Genomic DNA, 25,258 nt, shown 5'->3' with positions numbered 1-25,258 from the left:
CATGCTTGAGCATGCCCTAGTCGGGGGAGGGGCAAAAGGAGAGAATCTTGAAGCAGACTCCCAGATAGGTGAGGGGCTCTTTATGGGACTTGATCCCATGACTCATGAGATCATGACCTGAGCTGAAACCAAAAGTTGCACACTTAACTGATTGAGCCACCCGGGTGCTGTGGAGGCTGAGAAAAATCAAGGCCATCCCACCTCAGGTTTAGCCTTAGCATAAGTACGGCCATCTCAGACCCCTGTGCCCAAGGGCTGAACTTTCCTTACTTTACTTTAGTTCCAGGAAGCCCCACCCTACTTTAGTTCTAAAGACCTCCACCCTACTTTAGTTCCAGGAAGCCCCACCCTTTTTTAGTAACAGGAACCCATAAATACCCCTGCCTTAACTAAGTTGGGGTCCAAGTCCCTACTCCGCTGCATCAGGTATACTTGGCCCAAGCTTAAGCTTGTCGAATAAACCCTCGTGTGATTGCATCAGTGTTGGCTCCTTGGTGGTCTCTCAGACACTAAAACTCGGGCATAACAGGTGCCCCATGATTGGTGGTTTGTTTTTGTTGTTGTTGTTCTTGCTGTTTTGTTTTTTGTTTTTTTAAAGATTTTATTTATTTATTTGACAGAGATCACAAGTAGGCAGAGAGGCAGGCAGAGAGAGGAGGAAGCAGGCTCCTCGCTGAGCAGAGAACCCGATGTGGGACTCAGTCCTAGGACCCTGAGATCATGACCTGAGCCGAAGGCAGATGCTTACCTGACCCAGCCACCCATGCATCCCCATGACTGGTGTTTCTTTAAAGAAGCTTTGCACAAAGTTTCTCTAAAGGACCTGCCCCTTCTCCCAGGTTCCACAGGATTCCCTCAAAGAAGTTTGGACAAATAAAGTTCAAATACAAAACAAAGCAAAACAGAAAAAGGCCTCTGTGAGCAAATATCAGCATACCCAATGAACAGCTATGTAAGACATTTTCCATCCTCTGATAATGGAATTATTAGGTATAGCGCAAAAAAAAAAAAAATGTTTTAAATGTTTGGAGGAAAACAAGAAGAAACTGAAAACCTGAAAAAAGAACCATAAGCTATCAAAAAAGATAAAATTTGACTTGAAAAACAAGTCAAATTGAGGGGTGTCAAGAGATGAAAGCCTTAATAATCAACATTCAAAACTACCAAAGAAAGTTAAACTGTAGATTACACAGAATGGAAGACAAAATAACTGAAAAAAAATCTAAAAAATTACACAGAAGGCAGTTTTTGTCCAGGGATGAACAAAAAGATGGAAAGTATGATGGAAAAGTTAAGAGAGATGGTGACCAGAAAGACTAATGCCAGGACTAACCGGTGTGCTATAAGGAGAGAATAGAATAAAGAGAGGAAATGCTCTTAGAGATAGTGACTGAAAATTGTCCAGAATCAGAGAATGACAGGAGTCCTCATCTTTTGTCATTAATGTAAACTGAAATTGGGCTGCCAATGACAAAGGAATAGTACTTTAAATGTCTAAGAACAAATAACCAGCAAACTAAAATTTATGCTTTGTCAGACTAGCATTTAAAAGTCAGACACCCCCCCAATAAATTTTTAAAAATAAAAATAAAAGTGAGAGCTACCGATGGAATGAGAGAAAATATTTACAAACCATGTATCTGATAAGGAACTTGTACCCCAAATATGTAAGAATTCTTACAACTTAATGACAAAAAGACAATCCAATTTAAAGATGAGTAAAGGAGCAGAAAGAGGTTTCTCTGAAGAAAATGTACAAATAGTTTACATACATATGAAAAGATGTTCGACATCATTCGTCATTAACCCTTGAGACTTATTTTACTGTGAAAGTACAATTTGCATATAGTAAAATTCACCCATTTAGAGTGTACAGTTGCTAGGTTATATAATCACTCCATACATAACTTCTTGAGGAACCAGCATACTTTTTTCCAAAACAGCAACATCACTGACATCCCCAGGCCCAGTTTCTGAGGATTCCAATTTCTCCACATCCTTGTCAACACTTGTAACCCTCTGGGGTTTTTCTGTTTGCTTTATTTTGTTATTGCCTCTGTGTCTGAAGGTCTATGGGGAGTGGCATTAAGTCTTGCTTTTATGTTATTTGTATTGTAGGGTCTGTGATGTCTATGTGGGGTTTACAGAGTTGGAAAACATGAGACTGCTTTCTGTTCACCCTTCAGAATTAGGAAATCAGCCCTATTGACGCTAAAAAGCTCCCAGGACTATTTTCGATATTGAAAAAATTCTGATACAACCCGTACGCTCCCTCTCATTAGGGTTCCTTGGTGAACTGAAATGTCAAGTGACTTAATTTTGACTAAAATTATTTGAGCTGCTAAAGCATAGAGAATGCACACCCTTCAGGTTCTATCACCACCTTAGAGCACAAACCTGGCATACAGTAAACGTTGAAGTGAGCAAATACATTACTATTAGTTCTCACTTGTTAATCAGCACCTCTAATGGACAAATTGTTGGGGGATCACAAAATTGAAACATAGATTTATGGATGAGGCTAAAGAGTCCTCAGTGTCAGAAGAGTGGGAACCCCTGCCTTTGGGAACCCACCTATGTGCCCTGTCCCCAGAGTTACTCCTTGGGTAAGACTGATGGGAAAACTCCTCTTCTGAAGCCTTTGCCTTCCCCTGGACCTCTGCTCTCAGTGTGCCCCTGATCTGGCCCCAGATATGCTCAACTCCTAGACACCTAGTGTCCCATAACACTATCCATCTCCCCACACCCCCCCCCACCACCACCACGGCTTAATTCCCCTCTCCTCCCCATGATCTAACATAGCTTCCTGGTGTCCTAAAATGAGTTAATTTGACATTCCTGCAAATGTGTAAATGATGTCCATTGTGTCAGAATGCTTTTCATTCCCTATCTACTCCCCACTCCACCCCACCTGTGTAATTTTCCTAGGACCAGCATAACAAAGTACCATTAAAAAAAAACAGAAATTTCTTCTCTCACAGTTCTGGAGACCAGAAATCCAAAGGTGGCAGCTGGGCCATGCTCTCTCTGAAAGCTCCAGGGTAGAATCCTTCCTTGCCTCTTCTGGCTTCTGGTAACCCAAGCACTCCTATGGTTGATGGCAGCCCAATTCCAGTCTCTCCCCTTCTTTGTATGGCCATCTTCCCAATGTCTGTTCATGTCCAGATTTTCTGCTTCACAGAAGGACACCAGTCATTTTCCAAACATGTACTGTGTTCTTCCGTGGAACAAGAAATAAGTGAATTGCTTGCCGTCAAGGAACTTATAGTCTGAGATTTCCTTGATTTAATGTGATTTTCTCAACAAGGCTGTGCAAGAAGGGACAGGAGACCATATTTATGACTTTGTGAGTTTGGTGCTGCAAAACTCAGCCTTGTTTGATCAAGTATGGGAGTGAGGCTCTGAATCAGAGTATCAGATCCCTGGACGCAGAACGAGGCAAGGACCTTGTCTGTCTTGTTCATTGATACATCCACAGCACCCAATACAACCAGCCTCTGGCACATAACTTAAGGAGAATCATAACAGTGGTGATAATAAGAATAAAATCTAATCAACGTCATTGAGCATTTCAATGCCAAACACTGCCCAAAACGTTGCCTATGCAATTTCATTTACTCTTCCAGAACAGTCTTCGGGGGTGGGGGAGGGGGCATCATCACACCCATTGAGAGACAACTAATGAGAAAATTGGACCCCACGGAGTTTAAGTAGCTTATCCAGGGTCACCCTGTCTATGAGTAGTGGAGCTGAGCTTCAACTCAGGTTCCACTTGACCTGGAAGCTGATGCTCTTAACCCGGAAATACCCAACACAAGCAATGCAGTCCCTATCTCCTCCTGTAGGGACAGTGAGAACAGTGAGCCTGTGGACTCGGTGATGCTTGCCTTTGAGATCCCCCAGCCAGCTCTGCTTCTACTGCCCCAAGCTACTTTCCGCTGTGTTTTGGGCCCCCAAGTGGCCATTCATGCAGAAGAAAGTACTCATTGACCATTCAGCACAAGACCTGGGGGTTTTATTTCTCATTGTGATCTAATAAATGGAAGTTTGGTATTTTGGGGTTTTTTTTTTAGGATTTTATTTATTTGTCAGAGAGACAGAGTGTGCAAGTGAGTGAGAGCACGAACGGGGGACCTGCAGAAGCAGAGGGAGAAGCAGGCTTCCAGCTGAGCAAGGAGCCCAATGTGGGACTCGATCCCAGGACCCTGGGGTCACAGCCTAAGCCAAAGGCAGACATTTAGCCGACTGAGACACCCAGGCGTTCCTAATAAATGGAAGTTATTTAATAAGTTGTCTATAGGTCAATTTCGTGTGAGTTTTATTCACAGTGAGTTATTATATTAACCATATATTATACATTTTAAATTAATTTTACCTTTTTATTACTTATGTGAATCTACCGCAAGTATGACTATACTATCAGGCTTCTAGACCTGTAAGTTGACTAATTGGAGGGTAGGTGGGAGGAAGGGCCCCAAAGGTGAGTAGTTCAGGCTCCAATATGCCTTGCCCAGTGCTTATTCCTGGTGATGTTTAAAAAGAGTTGTTGAATAAATGAGTGTAAAAAAGAGGAAAATAGTCATCAACAAAATTAAAAGCAAATAGATCGGGAAATAGTTCTCTACACAAAATATAATAGGAAAGGACTCAACTTCTTAATACAGCAAGAACTTGGAAGATTGATAAGAAAAACAAGATATCTTTTTTTTTTAAAGTTTTATTTATTTAAGTAATACCTACACCCAACACGGGGCTTACACTCACAACCTGGAAATAAAGAGTTGCATGCTCTTCCGACTGAGCCAGCCAGGCACCCCAACAAGAAATCTTTAATAGAAAAATGACAATGCCAAATCCATGTCCCTTCTGGAATTTAGCATATGAATTTTGTAAAAGAGCCTGGGGGCACATGAGGATAAGCGGACTGCAGGTGTGTGAGAAAGGAGGCTTAATCAGAAAATACAAGGAGCCTAGCAGGAGAGCTGGATTTGACCTTTCTCAGACAAGCAAGAGAGCAGGACAGGGATTGCTGTATGTTCTGACAGGATGATCAGATATCCCAGGTTGGGAAAAGCAGCCAGAAGAATCCAAGGTATATATTTGATGAGCTTCCTGCTTTGGGAGCAAGAATATGACTTTTCTGAGAAGGGGTTAGAAGGTGAGCCCACCCTTTGGGGAGGAAATCTAGCTCCAGCAGTGGACAGCGGCCTTGGGGAAGAAGACAGTATCCTCCCCCTCCAGAGCTAGGACCAGCTCTGTCTTGCCCTGACAGGTCAGGGCAGCCCAGCCTCGGGAGTAGGTTTTGTTGAAATCTGGACTCTGATGAGAGCAGCAACTTCTCATTGTTGTGTGGCACAAGAAAATGTCCTTTCTTTGGTCAATCAGGCAATGCAACTTGGGAGCTTAGCAATGTAAGTTTGGTCATTGAGCTTGGTTCCAGGCCATTGTCTTGACTCCAGATTCTGGAATGATTTCGACTTTGTGCCCTTCCCACTAGGGGCCTCATAAATGATGTCTGCAGTGATGTCTCCTCCTCAGGGGATGATTTCACAATGCATTCCCTCCGCAGGAAGGGGCTGTTCAGGCGTGCTAGCCTCTGGGAGCTTGGGGGTGAGGGGAGGGACTTCCCTCTTTTCCTGGCTTGGAAGGAGTGAGGGAACTGTGGGCAGCCCATGTCCACTATGTACTGGGTGATTCACTCTTCCAACCAAAGAAGTTGAACTTCCTGTAGTGACGAGCCCTGCACACAGTTTCAGGTACACAAAACAACAACAGTCACAAGCCTCCTGACTAAGTGACCTGTACCAGGAGGCCTTGAAAGCCACACACCCAGGCATTCTGGGGCCGTGGGACTCCCATCGACAATGAGAACATCAGCAGGCTGAGAGCCACTGACAGTACAGTTTCCCAAGTGTGCACACACTTGTCCCAATGTACACACTCAGAGCCCAGGGGTTCTGCATGTCCCATTACACACCAGGCTCAATCTTCTGGGTGTCCCCCATCTTGCGTGAGTCTCTGAACTGACATTATCTTTTCTGTGAAAGGAGATTCTCCACATCCCTTTCTTTTTCATTTTCCTTGACTTCCCCCTGTTTTGCAGGACAGAAGAGGCAGGGGACAACTATGAATTTACTCCAGAAGTCAGAGGACAAGAGGCTGCCGGGACGCCATAAGAGGACTGAGTTATAGAACCTAATCTGCCAAAAGGAAATTTCAAGCATTATGGAGCTCAGCCTGCCTGTTTTAGTGGAGAGAACCCTGAGGCTGCAGAGAGGAAGAGATTTGCCTATTACTCCGGGCTGGGCAGTGGCCAAGCCTGAGTTGGATGATGTGGGTGGGACAGGCAGAAAGGTAAGAGTTTAGTCTCTCTAAAGTATTTAGTGAGCTCAGGGGCCTCAAGGATCTTTACTGCCTGTGTGTGATAAGAGGCTGATTGATCAACAGATAACAGATAACAGACAACCGAGCATCTGGTTTGTACAAGGCATAGATTAAAAAGATAATATATTGGGGGGTGCTTGAGTGGCTCAGTTGATTAAGCGTCCAACTCTTGATACTGGCTCAGGTCTTGATCTCAGTATCACAAGTTCAAGCCCCACACTGGGCTCCACACTGAACATAAAGATTACTTAAAAAAAAAAAAAAAAAAAAAAAGAGGGGCACCTGGGTGGCTCAGTCAGTTAATTGTCTGCCTTTGGCTCAGGTCATGATCTCACGGTCCTGGGATCGAGTCCTGCATTGGGCTCCCTGCTCAGCGGGCAGCCTGCTTCTCCCTCTCCCTCTGTGAACTCTCTCATTCTCACTCATTTGACAGAGAGAGATCACAAGTAGATATAGAGGCAGGCAGAGAGAGAGAGAGGGAAGCAGGCACCCCGCCGAGCAGAGAGCCCGATGTGGGGCTCGATCCCAGGGCCCTGGGATCATGACCCGAGCCGAAGGCAGCAGCTTAACCCACTGAGCCACCCAGGCGCCCCAAAGATAATATATTTTTAAATCTTAAAAGAACACTTCCTCTCAAAGTGATTACAATGCAATGGTGGAAATCAATGAATGAGTAAAATGTTTGTAATACATTTTTCATTTGTAATAATTTTTAAGAACAGTACAGGAGGTTCTCTAGACAGAACATGCCTATCAGCTGAGAGACAAAACACTGAATGCTATGACATCAGGAAGGGATACTTCAATATACAAAAGAACCAGAGTTGGGGGACTGGGGAGGTTTCCAGGGCCAAGTGAGAGAGCTGGGAGCCTGACAGACTGAGTGGATTTAGCTGCCTTTCAGGACCCATCAGGCTTGCGGGGTTGGAGTTGTGTGGGGGGACGGTCTCAGGATGGCCTGGGCCACCACCGTTGAGGAGAAGGGAGAGGAGAATTCTGACCAGACTGTCATTCCTGGCAGCAGCTTCTGCCCTTCTTGGCTGGAATAAGAGGCTGCAGGGCAGTCCACTTGCCCTCCACCAGCCAACGCAGAAGAGAGCCAGGCAATTAGACAGCTGGCGGCAGAAATGTCTGGGCATCTGTGTCTGGGGGAAAGGTGTCAGCCTGACAGAAGAGAGAGAATGTGTCCATGGGTACACGTATATGTAAACATACGGCATCTGTGTGTGTAGCCACACATGGAAGAGGGGGAAGTAGGTGTTTCAATTATGAATGAAAATAGCACAGAAATCAGGAGAACCCCATTGCCTTCCAGGCCCTCCACCTCAACCTCCATCTCCCTGATGTGACAGCAAGACACCTCTTGGAGCTCCTGTAGCCACTTGCCAAGCAGCAGGAAGCTCACTCGGCTCTGTGCCCGACCCGGTCACAGCTGACCTGGGCTCCCCACTCTCCATCTACTGTGATCGCCGAGACGACAGGACAGGAAGATGAAAGACTTCCTCTGGGTCTTAATATTTAATAATTTTATGATTCCATGAAAGAAGGAGGGAACACAATGTCCACACACAGATTTATTCTAATTGTTGGATGGGCATGACTGAATGGACAGCACCAAAAGAGAAAACTTTTTGAAATTTGTGTTTTGAATTGGTTTTCCTTTTGGTTATTTTTACCTACAGAAATGGGAGGACTAGGTAGTCCACAGCCTTTGTTAAGATGAGGAAACAGGATCTCTTCACCCTAAATTTTCCTGGCTTTTTTTTTAAATGTTTTTATTTATTTATTTGTTAGAGACACGGAAAGCACACAAGCAGGGGAAGGGGTGGAAGGAGAAACAGACTCCCACTGAGCAAGGAGCCTCACTTGGGACTGATCCAAGCAGCCTGGGATCGTGACCTGAGCCTAAGGCAGATGCTTGCTTAACTGACTGAGCCACCCAGGTGTGTCCCTCCTCAGCTTTTCCATTCACATGCTTTTTCAAAATTCATTGAATTTTCTTCTTCTTACCATACATGCTTATAGGAGGAGATTGCAAACTATAGGAAACTAAAAACTAATTCATAATCTACCATTCACCCACTTTAAGAACTTCCACAGGCCCTAGACATGCCTTACATGTGCTGGAGGCTACAACACTCCCATTACCCCATTTAAAGTTATCGAGTTGAGTTGAAATTGTCTAGTTGACATAATGTCATATTTTAGGGACCTTTGATTAAATGCTTATTCATTTTAATTTTGCCTTTAAAAAAATCTTGAAGCAGGGGCGCCTGGGTGGCTCAGTGGGTTAAAGCCTCTGCCTTCGGCTCAGGTCATGATCCCAGGGTCCTGGGATCGAGCCTGCGTTGGGCTCTCTGCTCAGCAGGGAGCCTGCTCCCCTCTCTCTCTGTCTGCCTCTCTGCCTACTTGTGATCTGTCTGTCAAATAAACAAATAAAATCCTAAAAAAAAAATCTTGAAGCAATGTGTTTTCTGTATCTCAAATATTGAGAGACCTTGAAAAGTCTATAGGGCGCTGGCACTGAGCCTTTTGTGACTAATGAATGTCACTAATGAATTAGTGACAACTAATGTCAGTTTAATATTTCAGAGTCTATCCTGTCAGTCTCTCTATCCGTATTTATCATGGTTAGTGTATACGGGCCATATAGTTTTGAATACTATTATTTTCTAACTGCATTGTTCATCCAGGACTTCCCAAATGGGGCTTGGGACAGAGGTCCATTGCACCTTTAGGACTCCCACCCATCCTTCAGCTTCTTAGTAAAAGTTCTGGAACCACACACCTCTGAGGTAGAAATGCTTAGAGACAGCTCGTTTCCCTCAGCCCTGTATTTTACAGAAAGAAAACCGAGGCCTGGAAAAGCAACTTGTCCCAGGTCAGTAAGCAGTTAGCACCAGAATCACACTCAGTATTGAGGCCCTTGGCCCAGGTAGGGGATAAAGAAGCCTCTGAATGCATCGGGTGCCCTCTGCCCATCTTTTGAAACTGGTTCTACCTCCCATGGGCACCTTCCTCTGGTGCCCTGCACTGCCCTAGGCTTCCCACTCATCCCCACCCCCACAACGGCCACAGCTCTTGACCCAATTTCCCCATCCCAGCTCCCTTGGCTGTCTTTCCCTCATTGCATATCTGCTGTTGTCACAATGTTGCACAAGAAATTAATCTTCAAAATGTTAGTTTATTTTTAAAGTTTTTTTCTCTAATTATAGAAGTAACACATGCACCTTGAAAGAAAATTTGGGGGAAAAAATCTCATAACCGCATCAGGGAGAAATAATCATTGTTCAGATGTTGCGCAACAATTACAGGTAAATAAAACCAATCATGGAGGAGCTGTTCTTTTTCTTTTTTTTTCTTTTCAAAGATTTTATTTATTTATTTGACAGATCACAAGTAGGCAGAGAGACAGGCAGAGAGAGAGGGGGAAGCTGAGCAGAGAGCCTGATGTGGGACTCGATCCCAGGATCCTGGGATCATGACCCGAACCGAAGGCAGAGGCATTAACCCACTGAGTCACCCAGGCGCCCCAGCTGTTTTTTTTCTTAAAAAAATTATTTGTTCATTCGATAAGTATTTATTGTACACCAATACTACATGCCTGGTAGCGCTCTGGGTTTAGGTACGTAGTAATTGGCAAAATATACGTGCTGCCGAAGCGAGCACAGTAATTGGCAAAATAGTACAAATTCTTGTCCTCAAGGAGCTACCATCTAGTGAGGGAAGACAGATGATTAGCAAATAAATATAAAAGAGGTTTGGTGGTATTGAGTACTATGAAGAAAAAAACGAAGCAGAATAAGGGAGATGGACAGGATGGGGGTCTGTTTTATATAGGATGATTAGGAAGGTCTCCCTGAGAAGTGACGTTCAATCAGAGTCCGGAAGGAAGTGAGAGAGTGAGCCATTCATTCATCCATCCATTTATTCCACGAATATTTACTGAACACATTGCAGACACTGAGGATACAGTAGAGAATAAAAGAGATTTCCACTCTGGGCCACTGGTCCTCTCCATCACTACGGTACACCTGCTCAGTTCCACCCAATGGCCTGAAGACCGAATTGTTCAAAAGGCAACAGGAAGTGCTGCCCCTGAACATTTTTAATAAAGACTTTAAGTGTCTAAAACTAATCAATATCTTCCTTCCTCCCCAATAAGACTTGTTCAACTTTCTCTGCTCACTGTTTCCAACTTAAGATCTTGGATCTTTATGTTGTGATGCTCAAGCCGGGACGTTCGCACTGATACAGCTCTCTTCACGAACCCACCACCATCTCCTCCTTCAGATGCCAAGCGTGGTTCTGGAGCCATCTCCTCCAGCAGAGGACCCCTCCGATCTCCCACGCTGCCCTCTGGGTGTTGAAGTGCATCCTACTCTCCTCCAGCCCGGAAACATAGTTTTCAGGACTCATAATTTTTATCAATGTTTTCTCACCATTTCTTCTTGAATCTATTTGCTTCTGGGTTCAGGTTTCTTTTTACGTGCTTGAAAAGTTTCCTTAGTAAGGGTCTATAGAGGTTAACTCTGTTTTTGTTTGTCAGCTGAAGATGTCTTTAATATGCCTTCCTTTTTAAAAGAATAACAGCTTTATTAAGATCTCATTCACCTGTTTTATTAAATCTACAGTTCTTGGGATGCCTGGGTGGCTCAGTCGGTTGAGTGTCTGCTTTCTGCTCAGGTCATGATCCCAGGGTTCTGGGTTCAAGTTCCCCATCAGGCTCCTTGCTCAGTGGGGAGCCTGCTTCTCCCTCTGCCTGCCACTCCCCCTCGGGTGCTTGCTCTCTCTCTCTTTGATAAATAAATAAAATTTTTTTTAAATTTTAAAAATAAATTGTACAGTTCAGTGGTGTAGAGTATATTTACAGAGTTGTGCAACCAGTACCACTGTCTAATTTTAGAACATTTTCATCATCCCAGCAAGAAACCCTGTACCTATTTGGTGTCACCCCTCATTCCCTCCTCCCTCCAGCCCCTGGCAACCAATAACAGATTTTCTGTCTCTATAGACTCGCCTATTCTGAACAATCTCATATAAATGGAATCATACAATATGCGTCCTTTTGTTTCTGACTTCTTTTGCTTAACATAATGTGTTCAAGGTTCACCTGGGATAGAACATGTATTAGTACTTAAATTTCATGGTTGAATAATATTCCATTTACCACATTTTGTTTACCTATTCATTAGTTGATGCACATTTGGGCCATTTTGGGGCTTTTTTTGGGCCATTATATATAGTGCTGCCGTGAATACTTGTACCTAAGTTTTTGGTTTTTTTTTTAAGATTTTATTTTTTATTTGTCAGAGAGAGAGAGAGAGAGAGAGAGAGGGATCACAGGCAGATAGAATGGCAGGCAGAGTCAGAGGGAGAAGCAGGCTCCACGCTGAGCAAGGAGCCCGATGTGGGACTCGATCCCAGGACGCTGGGATCATGACCTGAGCCGAAGGCAGCTGCTTAACCAACTGAGCCACCTTAACCAACTGAGCCACCCAGGCGTCCCTGTACATAAGTTTTTGTGTGAACGTAGGTCTTCAGTTCTCTTGGGCATACACTTCAGAGTGAAATTATAGGATAATATGGCAACTCTATATTTAACATTTTGAGGAACTGTCAAACTGTTTTCCCCAACAGGTGACCATTTTACATTCCCAGCACCTCCCAAGAGGAGGTGGTATCTCATTTTTTAAAAGATTTTATTTATTTATTTGAGAGAGAGAGGGAAGGAGAGGGAGAATCTCAAGCAGACCTCCTGCTGAATGAACGTGGAGCCTGATATGGGCTCCAAGACCTTGAGATCAGTCTCAAGACCTTGAGATCGTGACCTGAGCCAATCAAGAGAAGGACACTTAACCGATGGAGTCCCCCCGGAGTCCCGTTTGTATCTCATTTCCCACATCCTATCTTGGGAGTCGATTTTAACAGAAACTGTAGCATGTAATACACACACACTATACACTTGGCTTTCCCACTTAATATATTATGGAGATCATGTCAGTAGGTACAAAACTGCTTATTCTTTGGGCTGGCTTTATGGTAACCCACTGTATGAATGTGAAATCCAGGTACTGGTCGTTTACTTCACCGACTCCTGCTGCTAAGCGACTCTGTTTCTTCGGGTCTTTGGCATTTCAGCAGTGCTGTAGCAACCGCCTCGGATAATCCATTCTCCACATGCAGTAATTCTTCTGTAATGATCATTTCTTGGAGTGATATTCTAGGTTGAAGTGCATATATGTTCTTTTATTTTTGTTTCAAGATTTTATTTATTTATTTGATAGAGAAAGAGAGAGGGAGGGAGAGCCCAGAGGGAGAGGGAGAGGAAGAAGTGGACTCCCCACGAAGCAGGGAGCCCGAAGAGGCTCCTGGATCCCAGGACTCTGGGATTATGACCTGAGCCAAAAGCAGATGCTTAATGACTGAGCCACCCAGGCGTCCCAGGACATGTCCTTTCAATGGACCCAGGTTCTAAAGATCAAATTCTAGAGGCTATTGTCTTCTTAGTATGGTACTCCTGTGTGGGCTGACTATGGAAACAATTTTTTTGAGGGGCTTGGGCTAAGGATACGGTTCATAAGGAGCCCTCCTTGATTAGCAGTTCCCAAAGAGGAGGTAGACCCTGAAGAGGGTTTGTCTTGAGGTCCTATCTTCCCTTCTTTGGTGGAACAACGGGGACTCACTGAAGATGCTGAGTAAAATATTCATTTGTTCATATATTTCTCCAGTCAACAAATATTTATTGAAAGCCTACTGTGTGGTGCTAAGTGCTAGGATGAAATGAAGACAAAATCAGACTAGACCCTCTTTTCACTGATGTTTTCAGGCTTTTGAGGGGGAAGCAGACATTAATATAATCCAGGGTAAAGTAACATAGTGAGAGAAACGTATATCATGTATATCATACCACTATAGCCTGTAGCAAGGGTCTGAGGGTCAGCAAAGGGTTCCCAGAGGAAACATGTTTTTGTTTTGTATTGTATTGTTATTGTTTTTTTAATATTCTACTTATTTCAGAGAGAGAGAGAGAGAGTATGTAAGTGAGAGAGACAGAACACACCTGAGCCACCCAGGCTGCCTGAAGAAACATGTTTGAATTGAGATATGAAAAATTAAGATAAAATAAATAAAAAGTGAATTGAGATATGAAGGATGAGTAAAAGACTAGCTGAAGGGAAAAGGCACAGTTAACAAAGTAGGGAGGCACTAATTCCTGCTACACAGGGTTGCTAAGGGAATTCAGTTAAACAATATTATGAAAGGTATCTAGCAAAATGCTTGGTGCATGTCAGTTATCTGGGGAATGCTTACTCTGCCCCCAGTCTTCCCTTCACTCACAGTGAATGCTAAAGTCCCAGATCCCCAAGCGGACCATTGCCATCCTAGCTCTGCTCTTCCTTCATATTTCTCTCCCACCCAGTTCTCTCTCTTCCTCTACTTCTGCCCCCAAAGCCCTGCAGTCCATGTACAGAGGTCTACCTTAGGAGCTAATTAGATTTAGTAACCATCATTTATTCTGCCCTTAGTTTATGCTAAGCACCTTGCATCCATTATTTAATCTTCGTAAAAGTCTTAGTAGGTTAGAACTATTATTACTCCCATTTTATAAAGGAAGAACTGAGGAAAGCAGAACCCAAGGACAAAAGCAAGCAAATCACAGAGCAGGACTCACCTTCAAATCTAATTTCTAACCACTACCCCTCAGGTGCCTGGGGTTGGTAGTTATCTTTTGTAGGTCTTATTTATCCAACTAGATGACAACCTGATTTAGGATAAGGACTTGCAGAGGGGGGTGGTGGTGGGGAAAGGGGGGCTGACAGAGCATGTGAATCTTTCCAGTCCCACATTGGGCAGGGATTATTTAAAAAAAAAAAAAAAATCTGCCTCTAAACGGTTTAGTAAGACAATAGCCACGCCTGACCAAGCAGCTCCTATTTATTTACTTGTATATTACTTTCCCCACTTTACAGATTAGGAAACTAAAGTTCAAATAGATTAAGTAATTTGGCCAAGGTGGTGGAGATGGGACACGACTCCTACCCAATGACAGCCAATAATCTTTGTACTTAATAGACGGGAAGCACAGGGCTATATTCACCCAGACCCTGGTTAACTTCAGCTGGCATGACATTTAGGCAATGACAGTGACTATGGGAGAGAGGGAATTGTTAGAGAGCCCATCTCTTCCTTCCGGCTGTGTGAATATAATTTAGAGCTCACAGTAAGCAGACCCCAAAGGGTTATTGTGGAATTCTTGGGTTCACACGCCAATCACAGGCTATTATGAACGAAGCCCCTTTTTGGGAGTTTTGTAGTGGATGATAAAGATAATGTTAGCACTAATGGAATGTTTTCTAAATGCCAGGCTCCATTCTTTGTGCTTTACAAGTTTGATTTCCTGTTAAGGACTGTTACTATTCCATATAACATCTAAGGAATCCGAGGTACAGGAAGGTCAAAGGATCTGCCCAAAGCCCCCAACTAGCAAGTAGTGGTCTTTGGGACATCTGTCAGTGTGACTTCAGAGCCCTAGTGTCTCCTGACAACAGTGCAAGCGTCACTGAGACCAGCACAAAAATAGACAAAACCCTAATGTAAGGAAAGACCAAAAATTCCTGCGGCTAAGTAGAAAAGTGAGTTTTTAAGTGCCTGCCTAACCGCACGTCTCCATTCCCAACTTCTCCCTTCCCCACCCACTCCTCCTAGAAAAACAAGACCTTGAGCCGAGAAAGTAGGCGAAAGGTCGCGGTTGTGATTTGGCTCCTCCCATCCTGCTTCCTCCGTCCTTTTTTTTTTTTTTTTTTGCAAAATCGCGGAACCGGTGCAAGTTCCCGGGTCCTTGCCCACCTAGCCCCGGCACTAGACCCTGACACATGGAACCGCCGATCCTACAGCTCCAAGGGCCTGCCCAGAGTCACCTGCCCTGGCGCTTTGGTCCAGTGCCCTCCTCCTCCCCAGGAGGAAAACTATGAAACCGCTGACAGCCTTAGAGGTTCCTTCCCAGTCTCCCGAGGACTCAATTTCCTGAGATCCGCCGGTGCTCTCACAGCAGAACCTCTACATTTCTCTAGGTTCGCGGGGGGTGGATGGGGGGCAGTGGAGAGCTGCTAAATGTCTTCCCAGCCCCCAGGTCAAGGTATGAAGCTCGATCGTCACCTCCTAGCTCTTTGGTTCTACCTGAAAGGATCTCTTAGAAACTACATCTAGTGGCCAAGTTCTGGGTGAGAAAACAGGCCCAGTGCGTACAAAGTGACTTGCCGCGTGCCGTCCGGCACAGACGCCCGTGCCCGCTGAGTAGTTCACCTACTTACACAGGACAAACTTTCGTAGAAAGCAGAACTTAATAGGATGTGAAATGGCCTCGCCCTTGCAGTGATATCAATAGCAAATTAAACCTCAGGACTTGGAATGGGAGGGCGGGGCACGCGCCCGGACTCTTGGTACTATCAGAAAGTGAAAGCTCTACAGTCGCGGGAATTTAAATACTGGGGGTGGGGGAATGGGTGGGGATGTAATGCCTTCCGGCAATCTGTGCTTTGCTGATCTTCTGGTGAGGGAGCTCTTCTCTGCGTTCCCGCCTTCTTCCGGCCGGAGAACCTCCGGATTTGGACACTTCAGATGTGTCTCCAACCCACTTGGAATGGGAGTAAATGTGCTGATTCCCTCCAGTTTCCTGCAGCAGAAAAAGGCGGTCTGCGTTAACCCACACGCTAGTCCTATTGCCGACATCAGTGACTCAGAGCTCCGAGGCGGCTGCTCTCCGAAACAGGTCCGACCGGCAGCGAGGCACCGGGGTCCAACGTCCACCGCCCCCACGTGGGGGCGGGGCTGCGGACGTGCGTCAGGCCGGGGCGTGCGGCCCGAGTGCGCGTGCGCGGCTCCGGGGCGGGGCGGGGTCGGGGCTATAAGAGGGCAGCGTGGGCAAAGTCGTTCTGCTCCTTTTTGCCTCGGGCTGCCCTTTTCTCCACAGGGAATCGTCTGGGCTGTGAATTAGCGCTCTGCGGGAGTTGCCTATTCTCCGGATCTCTGCACGACGCGCTGTTACTGCGAGCGGGCCGCTGCTGGCCCCTCGTCCTGGAGGTGAGAGGCCGTGTGGGCTTCCATGGCTTTCCGCCCCCTTTCCCCAGGCTGCGTTGCCCCGCCGGCCGCCTGGGGGTTCCCGGGCTGGGGCCACGCCTCCTGGGCTCCTGCCCTTCGCTCGGTCTCCGTCTGGGTCCGGAGTCAGCCTCTCCTGCCCTGTTTCCAGGGATGACCCTGTGTTTTCCTGTGGCTCTTCCCATGCCCTCTAGTGCTTGGTTAGGCGTCCTAGCCCTGCCCTCCCAAAGCACCCTTTGTATCACAGCACTTGGCGTGTTGTATGTCTGACTGCCTAATTTCTTCACCAGATTGTAAGTCCCGTGAGGGCAAGGTTTATGTCTACCGGACCCCGGCCCTCGTACCTCCTGGGTGCCTAACACGTTGTAGGTACTCAGGGTGTGTTTGTTAAATAAGTGAACTTGATAGATTTTAATGTCTTTTGGCTTTACCAAAAATTTTATGATGGACTGGAACCTGACTTGAGATGTGAGGAGAAGCCCTAGGCAGGTTGCTTTCTCAGGGGCATGTCCTTATCTTCCTCCTCAAAAAGACTCCGTTCAGGGGCGCCTGGGTGGCTCGGTGGGTTAAAGCCTCTGCCTTCAGCTCAGGTCATGATCCCGGGGTCCTGGGATCGAGCCCCGCATCGGGCTCTCTGCTTGGCAGGGAGCCTGCTTCCTCTCTCTCTGCCTGCCTGTCTCCCTACTTGTAATCTCTATCTGTCAAATAAAGTCTTTAAAAAAAAAAAAAAAGACTCCCTTCAGGAAGGTTTTTGGTCCCTGGACTGTAGCAAGGGGATTGTGCGATGCACCTGGCAAAAGTAAAGGTTTTATTTTAGAGGACGTCAAAGTTTTAAGGAGTGCTCTTGGATTAGTCCAAGAAGCAAGACTAGCTCTGCAGCCATGGAGTTTACAGTGTAAATATGCTTGGAGATTCTGTTGCAGAACAACACCTACTGGTCCCTGTCTCTCTGACTGGCTGAGCCTCACCCTTATTTCCATGGGAAGATAGAAGTCAGGACTAGGAGCATGCATATCCCAAAAGGCTGTAGATTAATCTTTCTTCTCTTTTCTCAGTATCCAGAGACCTTGGAGAAGTGAAGACTCTACTGCTCTACGAGGAGAGGGGTCCTTTCAGCCATGAAGCCTGTGTTGAACCTCTATCTCTTAGGTGTGGTGCTGACCCTGCTCTCCATCTTCGTTAGACTGATGGAGTCCCTGGCAGGCTTACTGGAGAGCCCGTTGCCTGGGAGCTCCTGGACTGCCAGAGGTCAACCAGCCAGCACAGAGCCCCCGAGGGTGTTCCAGACCATCCATCCAGAGCGGTGTGATAAGCCCTCTCTCCACCAGCTATAACCTTGGAACCTGGTCTAAACACATCAGTTCCTGGGCAGGAGAGCTCAGAACCTCAGTGTTAGCAGAACTGTTACCAGGCCCATGAAGGGCCTCCACCTGGATGCTTCTTGCCCTGGAAAAAGAGCCTAATACACAGGTGTTAGTGGGTTACCTGTGACTGCAATGGAATGCTTTCACTATTTTCCCCAGGGTCTGCTGTACACGCTGGTGTCCTTGGCAACATGGCTCTGATGCCTCTTAGGGACTTGTGCTTCATATTCAGCTGTTGGGAGATGGTGGTGTCTTCATCTCTGCTTGGGCATCGGCCAAGAGTTCCTTCGGGCTTGGGTGTCTTATGGTCAGTTTATGTGGTAGTCAGCTTCTCTTCATGAGAGCTTGTCTGTGTCTGGACGACAGTTGAAGTGGTGTATGGGTTGGCTGTAGGGAGGGGGATGATGAAATAATCAGTGTCCACCTCTCATTGTTTCACATGGTAGAGTCCTTTCTCCAACAGAGCATGTGTGCATGCATATTGGTCTGAAGGGGGCAGTGGGATGACAAAGCCCGCGTTATGGCCACCATGTGGCTTAAATGAATTTTTTTAATGAAATAAAAATTGAATATATGTTTCTAGTATGTGTCATTGGCCTCTGCCCTTGAAATTAGTGGTAGGGAAAGATCTTAGTTCTGAGAGCTGGGGTTTGACATCTTAAAAACTCAGGAGCAGAAAAGTACTTGAAAACATTTTAAAACATGATGTAGGGGCGCTAGGGTGGCTCAGTTGTTTAAGCATTTGAATTTTTTTTTTTTTAAAGATTTTATTTGAGAGAGAGGTCACAAGTAGGCAGAGAGGCAGGCAGAGAGAAAGGGGGAGAGAACCCCATTTGGGTCTTGATCCCAGGACCCTGAGATCATGATGTGAGCCGAAGGCAGAGGCGTAACTCACTAAGCCACCCAGGTGCCGCCCTAAGCATCTGAATCTTTTTTTTTTTTTTGACAGAGAGAGAGCACAAGTAGGCAGAGAGGCAGGCAGAGAGAGAGGAGGAAGCAGGCTCCCCGTGGAGCAGAGAGCCCGACGCAGGGCTCGATCCCAGGACCCTGAGATCATGACCCGAGCCGAAGGCAGCGGCCCAATCCACTGAGCCACCCAGGCGCCCCTAAGCATCTGAATCTTGATCTCAAGGTAGTGAGTTCAAGGTTCTGATTGGGCTCCACTCCATAGAATTTACTTAAAAATAATATAATGTAAATCTGAATTTTGGAGGCAAAACTGCCCTGAATCCACCAGTTTAATGAGCCTGGGCCAAGAATATTCTAGTCTTCTCTTGACTCTCCATTTCTAAAGAAAAAAGATTTTCTTCTAGTATCCCCCCCCCCGCCCCCCCGGCAGTCTCGGGTGGGGAAAGAGGGCTATCAGCCCAGTAGGCTTTTTTCCTTCTATCCTGTTAGCCACCAGAGTGAGTGCTCAATTTTGATTATTCTCCAGGTAGGCTGGCAAAATGTCCATACTTCACAGACGGTTATTTCTGCTCACTCCCAGGTCTTCACAGCTTGGTCTTAACACACAAATGGAGGTTTTGGGTTTCTTTTTTTTTTCTTCCCTTGCCTGTATCTACTACTACTCCATGCCCTACTCCGTGTTAAGTGCGTTCACTCCTCTGACCATGGTAATACATCCATTCACACTCTTGATGTGTGTCATTTTACGTATGGTGAATTTGATTTACCCCAAAAGGTAGAAATGGAGTATGGTACCTCTACTAAGCCTCTTTTGCTTCCTGAGTTGTTCTTGAGCCTAAGTGCCATTACTTTAGAAGCTGGTGGTTTGGGCATCTCTTCTATTTACTGCACTATGGTGGTCACTCGTGCTGTTTAGCAAGTGTTTCCAGTTTCCCACTTTCTGGGCACATGGTGCCATCTGGCCCCCTGATCCTCTGGATGGCAGGGGTTCTGTGGCTCATCTCTCAGTAGCATAGTACAGTAAAAGATTAGGTTGGCTTTTCATCTCTGATTTCAGGCACTTCAACATGCCAGTAGGTATCCTGGAACATACTACTTAAATTTGATAGATTTTTCTCATTCTCACAACTCAACTCATTAGGGGTGTATAAGTGGGAAAGCTGCACCTTAAGGCTCTTTCCCAAGCAGCTTAATTGAAATGATTCACAGTGCCAGAACTTCTGTGAGATCTTTGCTGTAAGAGTTGAACCTACTTGGAGATGTTAACAACAGACATGATGGCCATACCGCTGTTCACATCTTTCCTATGAAAAGGGTGAGCTGCTGTCCCCATTTGCCTGGCAAAGGGATTTTCTGGGATGCCTGGAACAGGTCTGGGTTACCCCAACACAGTCCGTCAGGCATCCTGATGAGGGAGCAGGAGGCTGGCTGAGGACAAAGCAAAAGCTGGCACCTTGCACCCCCTCTCCATCCGCTCCCCTCGGTAGTGTATGTAACATTCCTCAGGCATCCTAAACAACCACCATAAAGGAGAACCAAATAGTTCCCCTTGGTTTACAAATGTCCTAGAGATCTACAAAGTAGTTAACCTTGTGCTATTGATAATTTCCAGAGGCAAATAACTCAGTTCCTCAAGCCCTCCCCTCCATACACAAAACTGAAGGAGGCTGAGGTAGAAGGAAATGTAAATAGAGTTAAATCTCTTCTGAACCTAAATCTCTAACAGAGCTTGATAGCAGGATTGTGACATCCCACCAGGAATCTCCCAACTATCTAGATGTTAATAGCTTGCCAAAAGACAACATTGATCAAGCCGGGATGACCTCCAGGTATCCCCCAAGACCTCCGGGATACTCTGGCACCTCCTAGGCCCTCTTTAGCATAGGAAAGCTCCATTGAAACCTCCCTTCTCACCTTCCCCTCACCTTCCTCCAACCGCAGGGTACGTTACCTGCCATCCCTCACAACCCGGGGCAGCCCCTCTTTCTGCCCACGGGTCCTGTCCCCGTGCTTTAATAAACCACCATTTTGCACCAAAGATGTCTCAAGAATTCTTTCTTGGTCATCGGCACCTAGGTTCTAGAACTTCATCAATCCTACCTACAAAGCTGAGTTCAAAATGGCATTTGTCCTTGCAAACATTTCTAAGCTTTATCTGTTAACCGGTTAGGGATGAGAGGCAGTTGCTTCTGTGAGCCCTGTAAGCCCACTGATTTCTCTTTGCAGCCCTTGTGCCTGCTTGCAAGCTGAAATCAGTTCTTATCTGAGCTAATCTTGTGCTTTGTCAGTAGTGACCAACAGTATCCAATTCAGGCTGTTCTCTGACTTTTCTTAACTTCCTAGATTAGATTAAGTATGTCTTCTAAGTTACGGCAGGCAACAGTTTTACCAAATACTTTGCGGCCGCACAACTTGAGTTGCCCTCTTATCTGCAGCCGCACAACTTGAGTTGCCCTCTTATCTTTAAAAAGATCGCTTTGTTACCTGCCCTCCAAGTAAGTTAATGTCAGGCATTGTAAAGTTTTTTGTTGTTTTAAATTATGCACACCCACCTCTATAGTCCTGTCTCCTTATCAATCAAGGACACATTAGGTTTGGTTATGCTGCAGCTGCAACAATTCTGAATTCTCAGTAGCTTAAAAGCAGAAGAGTTGCCTAAAGGCTGTGCTCCCAGGAAGCAAAATTAGGGCCTAATCAAGGAATATTCCCTTCCCCCAGGTTAAGGGACCTTCACATCTGCTCTGTGGCTTATCATGATCACTAGGCTGCTGTGTTTCCTGTTCCTCCCCTTCTCCCTTAGTGCATTCATCTTGTCCCTATTCTACCAGTATTTATTAGATGTGTGGGGCTTGTCTTTTGAGTGTGTAGTTCTCCATCTCAAGCCACCTCGGAAAGTGATGTAGAGACTATAGTGCATCATTCAGAGATTCTTGAATTTGGACTTGATGTTGTAGCTGAAGGGAATTTTACTGGGTTGTCTTCTTTGGGGAGGTAATGGTGAATGCAGAAGGGATAGTGAGTTGCAGGAAGGATAGTGAGCTAAATGGTTATTGACTAGAAGGGTCATTAACGGTCTCCAAATATTTCTGCCCTTGTCTTTCAGGCACATGATAGAAGTGCACTTCCTGACACCTTTGTGGTTGGACCATGAATTAGTTCTGACCAAAGAGTTGTGAGTGGAAGTAACTTGTGTCAATTCTAGACTGGAACACCTGAGTACTGGTTCAAAAACCTCCAAAACCTTTAACCTTTTTCCCTCCACTATACTGACTAGCAGAGCTCCCAATGTCAGTCCATTAATGTAGGTCCTAGAGTGAGGATGCCATGGAGGGGAGCCCTTGACTGATCCCTGATGAACATGGAGGGTAAATAAGAAACCGCTGAGTTAAGCACCTGCAACATAAGTTGGCTTATCCTGACCGATACATTTGCCTTTAGCATCTATGGGCTACTGCACATTTCATTACTCCCTCCCTGAGATAACATATTTAAGACGGTGGGGAGGGGGGCAGACGTGTAAACAAATCAATAATGTTCCATGGTTCCATGATAGAAATGTGTATAGGATGTGGGTACATAAAGTTATCTGCTGGCTGGAGGCACACGTTAAACGGAAAGCTTCTTAGAGGATCTGAATTTTATGAAATGAACAGGTAGCCACGTTCAGAAAGGGTTTACCTACTAGAGGGAATCGTGAGCCAGGACGCGGAAAGGAGCCTAAGTACTGCATATTTAGAAAGCTGCAAGTACAAACCTTAAATCCTGGTTAGCTTGAGGCCTTTGCTCTACTGCCATCTAGTGGAGTCTAAGGGAGAAGGAAACAGTAACTATACGCTGTGTAATGCTTTCCAGATTTGAAGGGCCCTGCCTCTAAAACTTACGATAGATATCACAATATTAAGGGTTGGAAGATATGATCTAGTCTAATACTATCCAATAAAACTATAATTCAAGCCACATGTGTTATTTAAATTTTTTCTAGTGGTTACATTCAAAAGAAACAGCAAAATACTTTAAACACCTTTAACCCAATATACTAAAAATATTATTTCTACATGTAATCAACCTAAGAAGTTATTTGTGAGATAGATACCTTACATTTTTTGGTACTAAGTATGTATTTGTATTGGCATTTTACACTTAGAACATATCTCATTTGGATTAGCCACAATTCAGGTGCTCAGTAGTCTACATGTGGCTAGTGACTACTGCATTGGACAGCATAGATCTTTTCATTTTACTACAGAGGAAACAGAAGGAAGCTAAGTAACTTAGACAATATCATTGAATTAATGGATTCTTGGTTGCTGGTTTGCAGCTCTTTCTACAATGTGATTTTTATTTTTTTGAGGAACTCTTCAAAATGCAGGATAGTAAAATATATTCAATAATGTGCTTTTTCACCCCTACATAATTCTTGTATGGACACATGTGAGTTTTTTTTTTTCCTAAGAAAACCTATTATAACAAATCAAAATTGTGAAATGACTGTAACTTAAACAATGTTTACATACTGCTTTGCCCATAGACCATCAATAGTGCCTCAGATTGGATTTGCTTTATTTGGCAAATACATATATTTAACTCATAATTCATCACTTGAACACTAACTTTTTTTAAAAAGAGCTAATATCATGTGAAGGCTCTTTATTTTTAAAAAGATTTTATTTATTTATTTGACAGATCACAAGTAGACAGAGACAGGTAGAAGGGAAGGTGGTGGGAGGGGGATGCAGATCCCCTGCTGAGCAGAGAGCCCAATGTGGGGCTCGATCCCAGGACCCTGAAATCATGACCTGAGCCAAAGGTAGAGGCTTAACTCACAAAGCCACCAGGTGCCCCGAACACTAACTTTTTCTTATGTCTCCTTCTAGACTTTGTTCATACACATTGGGCATTTCTATATTGTAATAGTATGAGTGTAATTTGGACCCTTTTTTCCCTATTGCTTAACATTATGAAATGGAGAATTAACTAATTGATAAAAGCAGGTAGTTTTATGTAATCTGAGGAAATCTAAATTGGAGAATATTTTATTCATAAGACTTATAAGAATAGTGTACTAATACTTATGTAAGAAGAGACAGGAAAAGTTAAATGGTAAATGCTGGTATAAGTATGCTTAAACATTCTCTAAAAGGATAGAAAGAAATAACAATAGTGGCTTCATTTGGAGGGAAGTGTGGTGGGAACTGAGCCAATGATGGGGGTGGGAAGGAGCGCTTCACTGTCCCTTTTGAAACTTTATATTGTTTGTACCTTGTGAATGTGTTACTTGTTTGAAATTTTATTTTTTAAATGCCTATAATCTTTTCCAGATCTGTTTATAATATCCTTCTGAAATTTTAATTGGGATTTTATTGAGCCTACAGATCAATTTGTGGTGAACTGACATCTTAATATTGAATCTTCCCGTCCATGAACATTGTATATCTTTCCGTTTGTTATTGTTGATTAAGAATTCTTTTTTCAAGATTTTATTTGTCAGAGAGAGCACAAGCAGGGGGAGCAGCAGGCAGAGGGAGAAGCAGGCTTCACACTGAGCAAGGAGCCAGACATGGGACTCCAATCCAGGACCCTGGGATCATGGCCCGAGCCAAAATCAGATGCTTAATTGACCGAGCCACCCAGGTGTCCCAATTAAGAATTTTTTTTTTTATCTATGTTCATGTGTAATGCTGGTCTGTGGTCTGTTGCTTTCTTTACTTATTTTGTCTTTATCTGATTTGGTAATGCTGGATTCATAAAATGAGTTGGGAAATTGGGAACTGTTTCCTATTCCATTTCCTGAGTTTGTATAAGATTATTCCTTAAAAGTTTGATAAACTCCTCTAGTGAAGCCATATGAGCTTAGAGTTTTATTTGTGACAAGATAGTTACAAATTCAGTTTCTTCTATGAATATATATTTATTTGATTTTTCCTAAATCAGTTTTTGTCACTTTTTTCTAAATCAGTTTCAGTAATATCTATGTGGTGACATTTATATAGAACACCTAAGTTGCCAAATTCATTGGCATTAAGTTAAAACTATTTCCTTATTATACTTTTTTAAAAAATATTTTATTTATTTATTTGACAGAGAGCACAAATAGGCAGAGTGGCAGGCAGAGGGAGAGGGAGAAGCAGGCTCCTCACTGAGCTGGGATCCTGATGCAAGACTTGATCCTGGGACCAGCAAGGATCATGACCTGAGCCGAAGGCAGACACTTAACAGACTGAGCTACCCAGGTGCCCCTCCTTTTAAAAAAAATTTTATTTTATTTTATTATTTATTTGACAGAGAGAGAGATCACAAGTAGGCAGAGAGGCAGGGAGAGGGGGAGGGGGAGGCCGACTTCCCCCACTAAGCAGAGAGCCCTATGCTGGGCTCAATCCCAGGACCCTGAGATCATGACCTGAGCAGAAGGCAGAGGCTTAAACCACTGAGCCACCCAGGTGCCCCTCCTTATTATACTTTTAAAATCCACAAGATCTATAGTGATGGTTCCTCTTTTTTTTCTT

At 44.6% G+C, this 25,258-nt stretch overlaps 1 protein-coding gene across 1 annotated transcript; it reads left to right on the top strand.

Moving 5' to 3' along the window:
* The first annotated feature begins 16,261 nt into the window (after positions 1-16,261).
* Positions 16,262-18,426, top strand: HILPDA (hypoxia inducible lipid droplet associated). The gene is given in 3 exon segments (XM_046020926.1): positions 16,262-16,467; positions 17,538-17,751; positions 17,754-18,426. Coding segments are annotated over 2 exon segments (189 nt in total). The 5' UTR covers positions 16,262-16,467; positions 17,538-17,600; the 3' UTR covers positions 17,792-18,426.
* The last annotated feature ends 6,832 nt before the right edge of the window (positions 18,427-25,258 follow it).

The sequence above is a fragment of the Meles meles genome, chromosome 10 (genome assembly GCF_922984935.1).
Source record: "Meles meles chromosome 10, mMelMel3.1 paternal haplotype, whole genome shotgun sequence".
In the NCBI taxonomy this organism is placed as follows: Eukaryota; Metazoa; Chordata; class Mammalia; order Carnivora; family Mustelidae; genus Meles; species Meles meles.
Note: the sequence above shows the minus strand (reverse complement) of the source record. Positions and strands in the feature narration are given on the sequence as shown.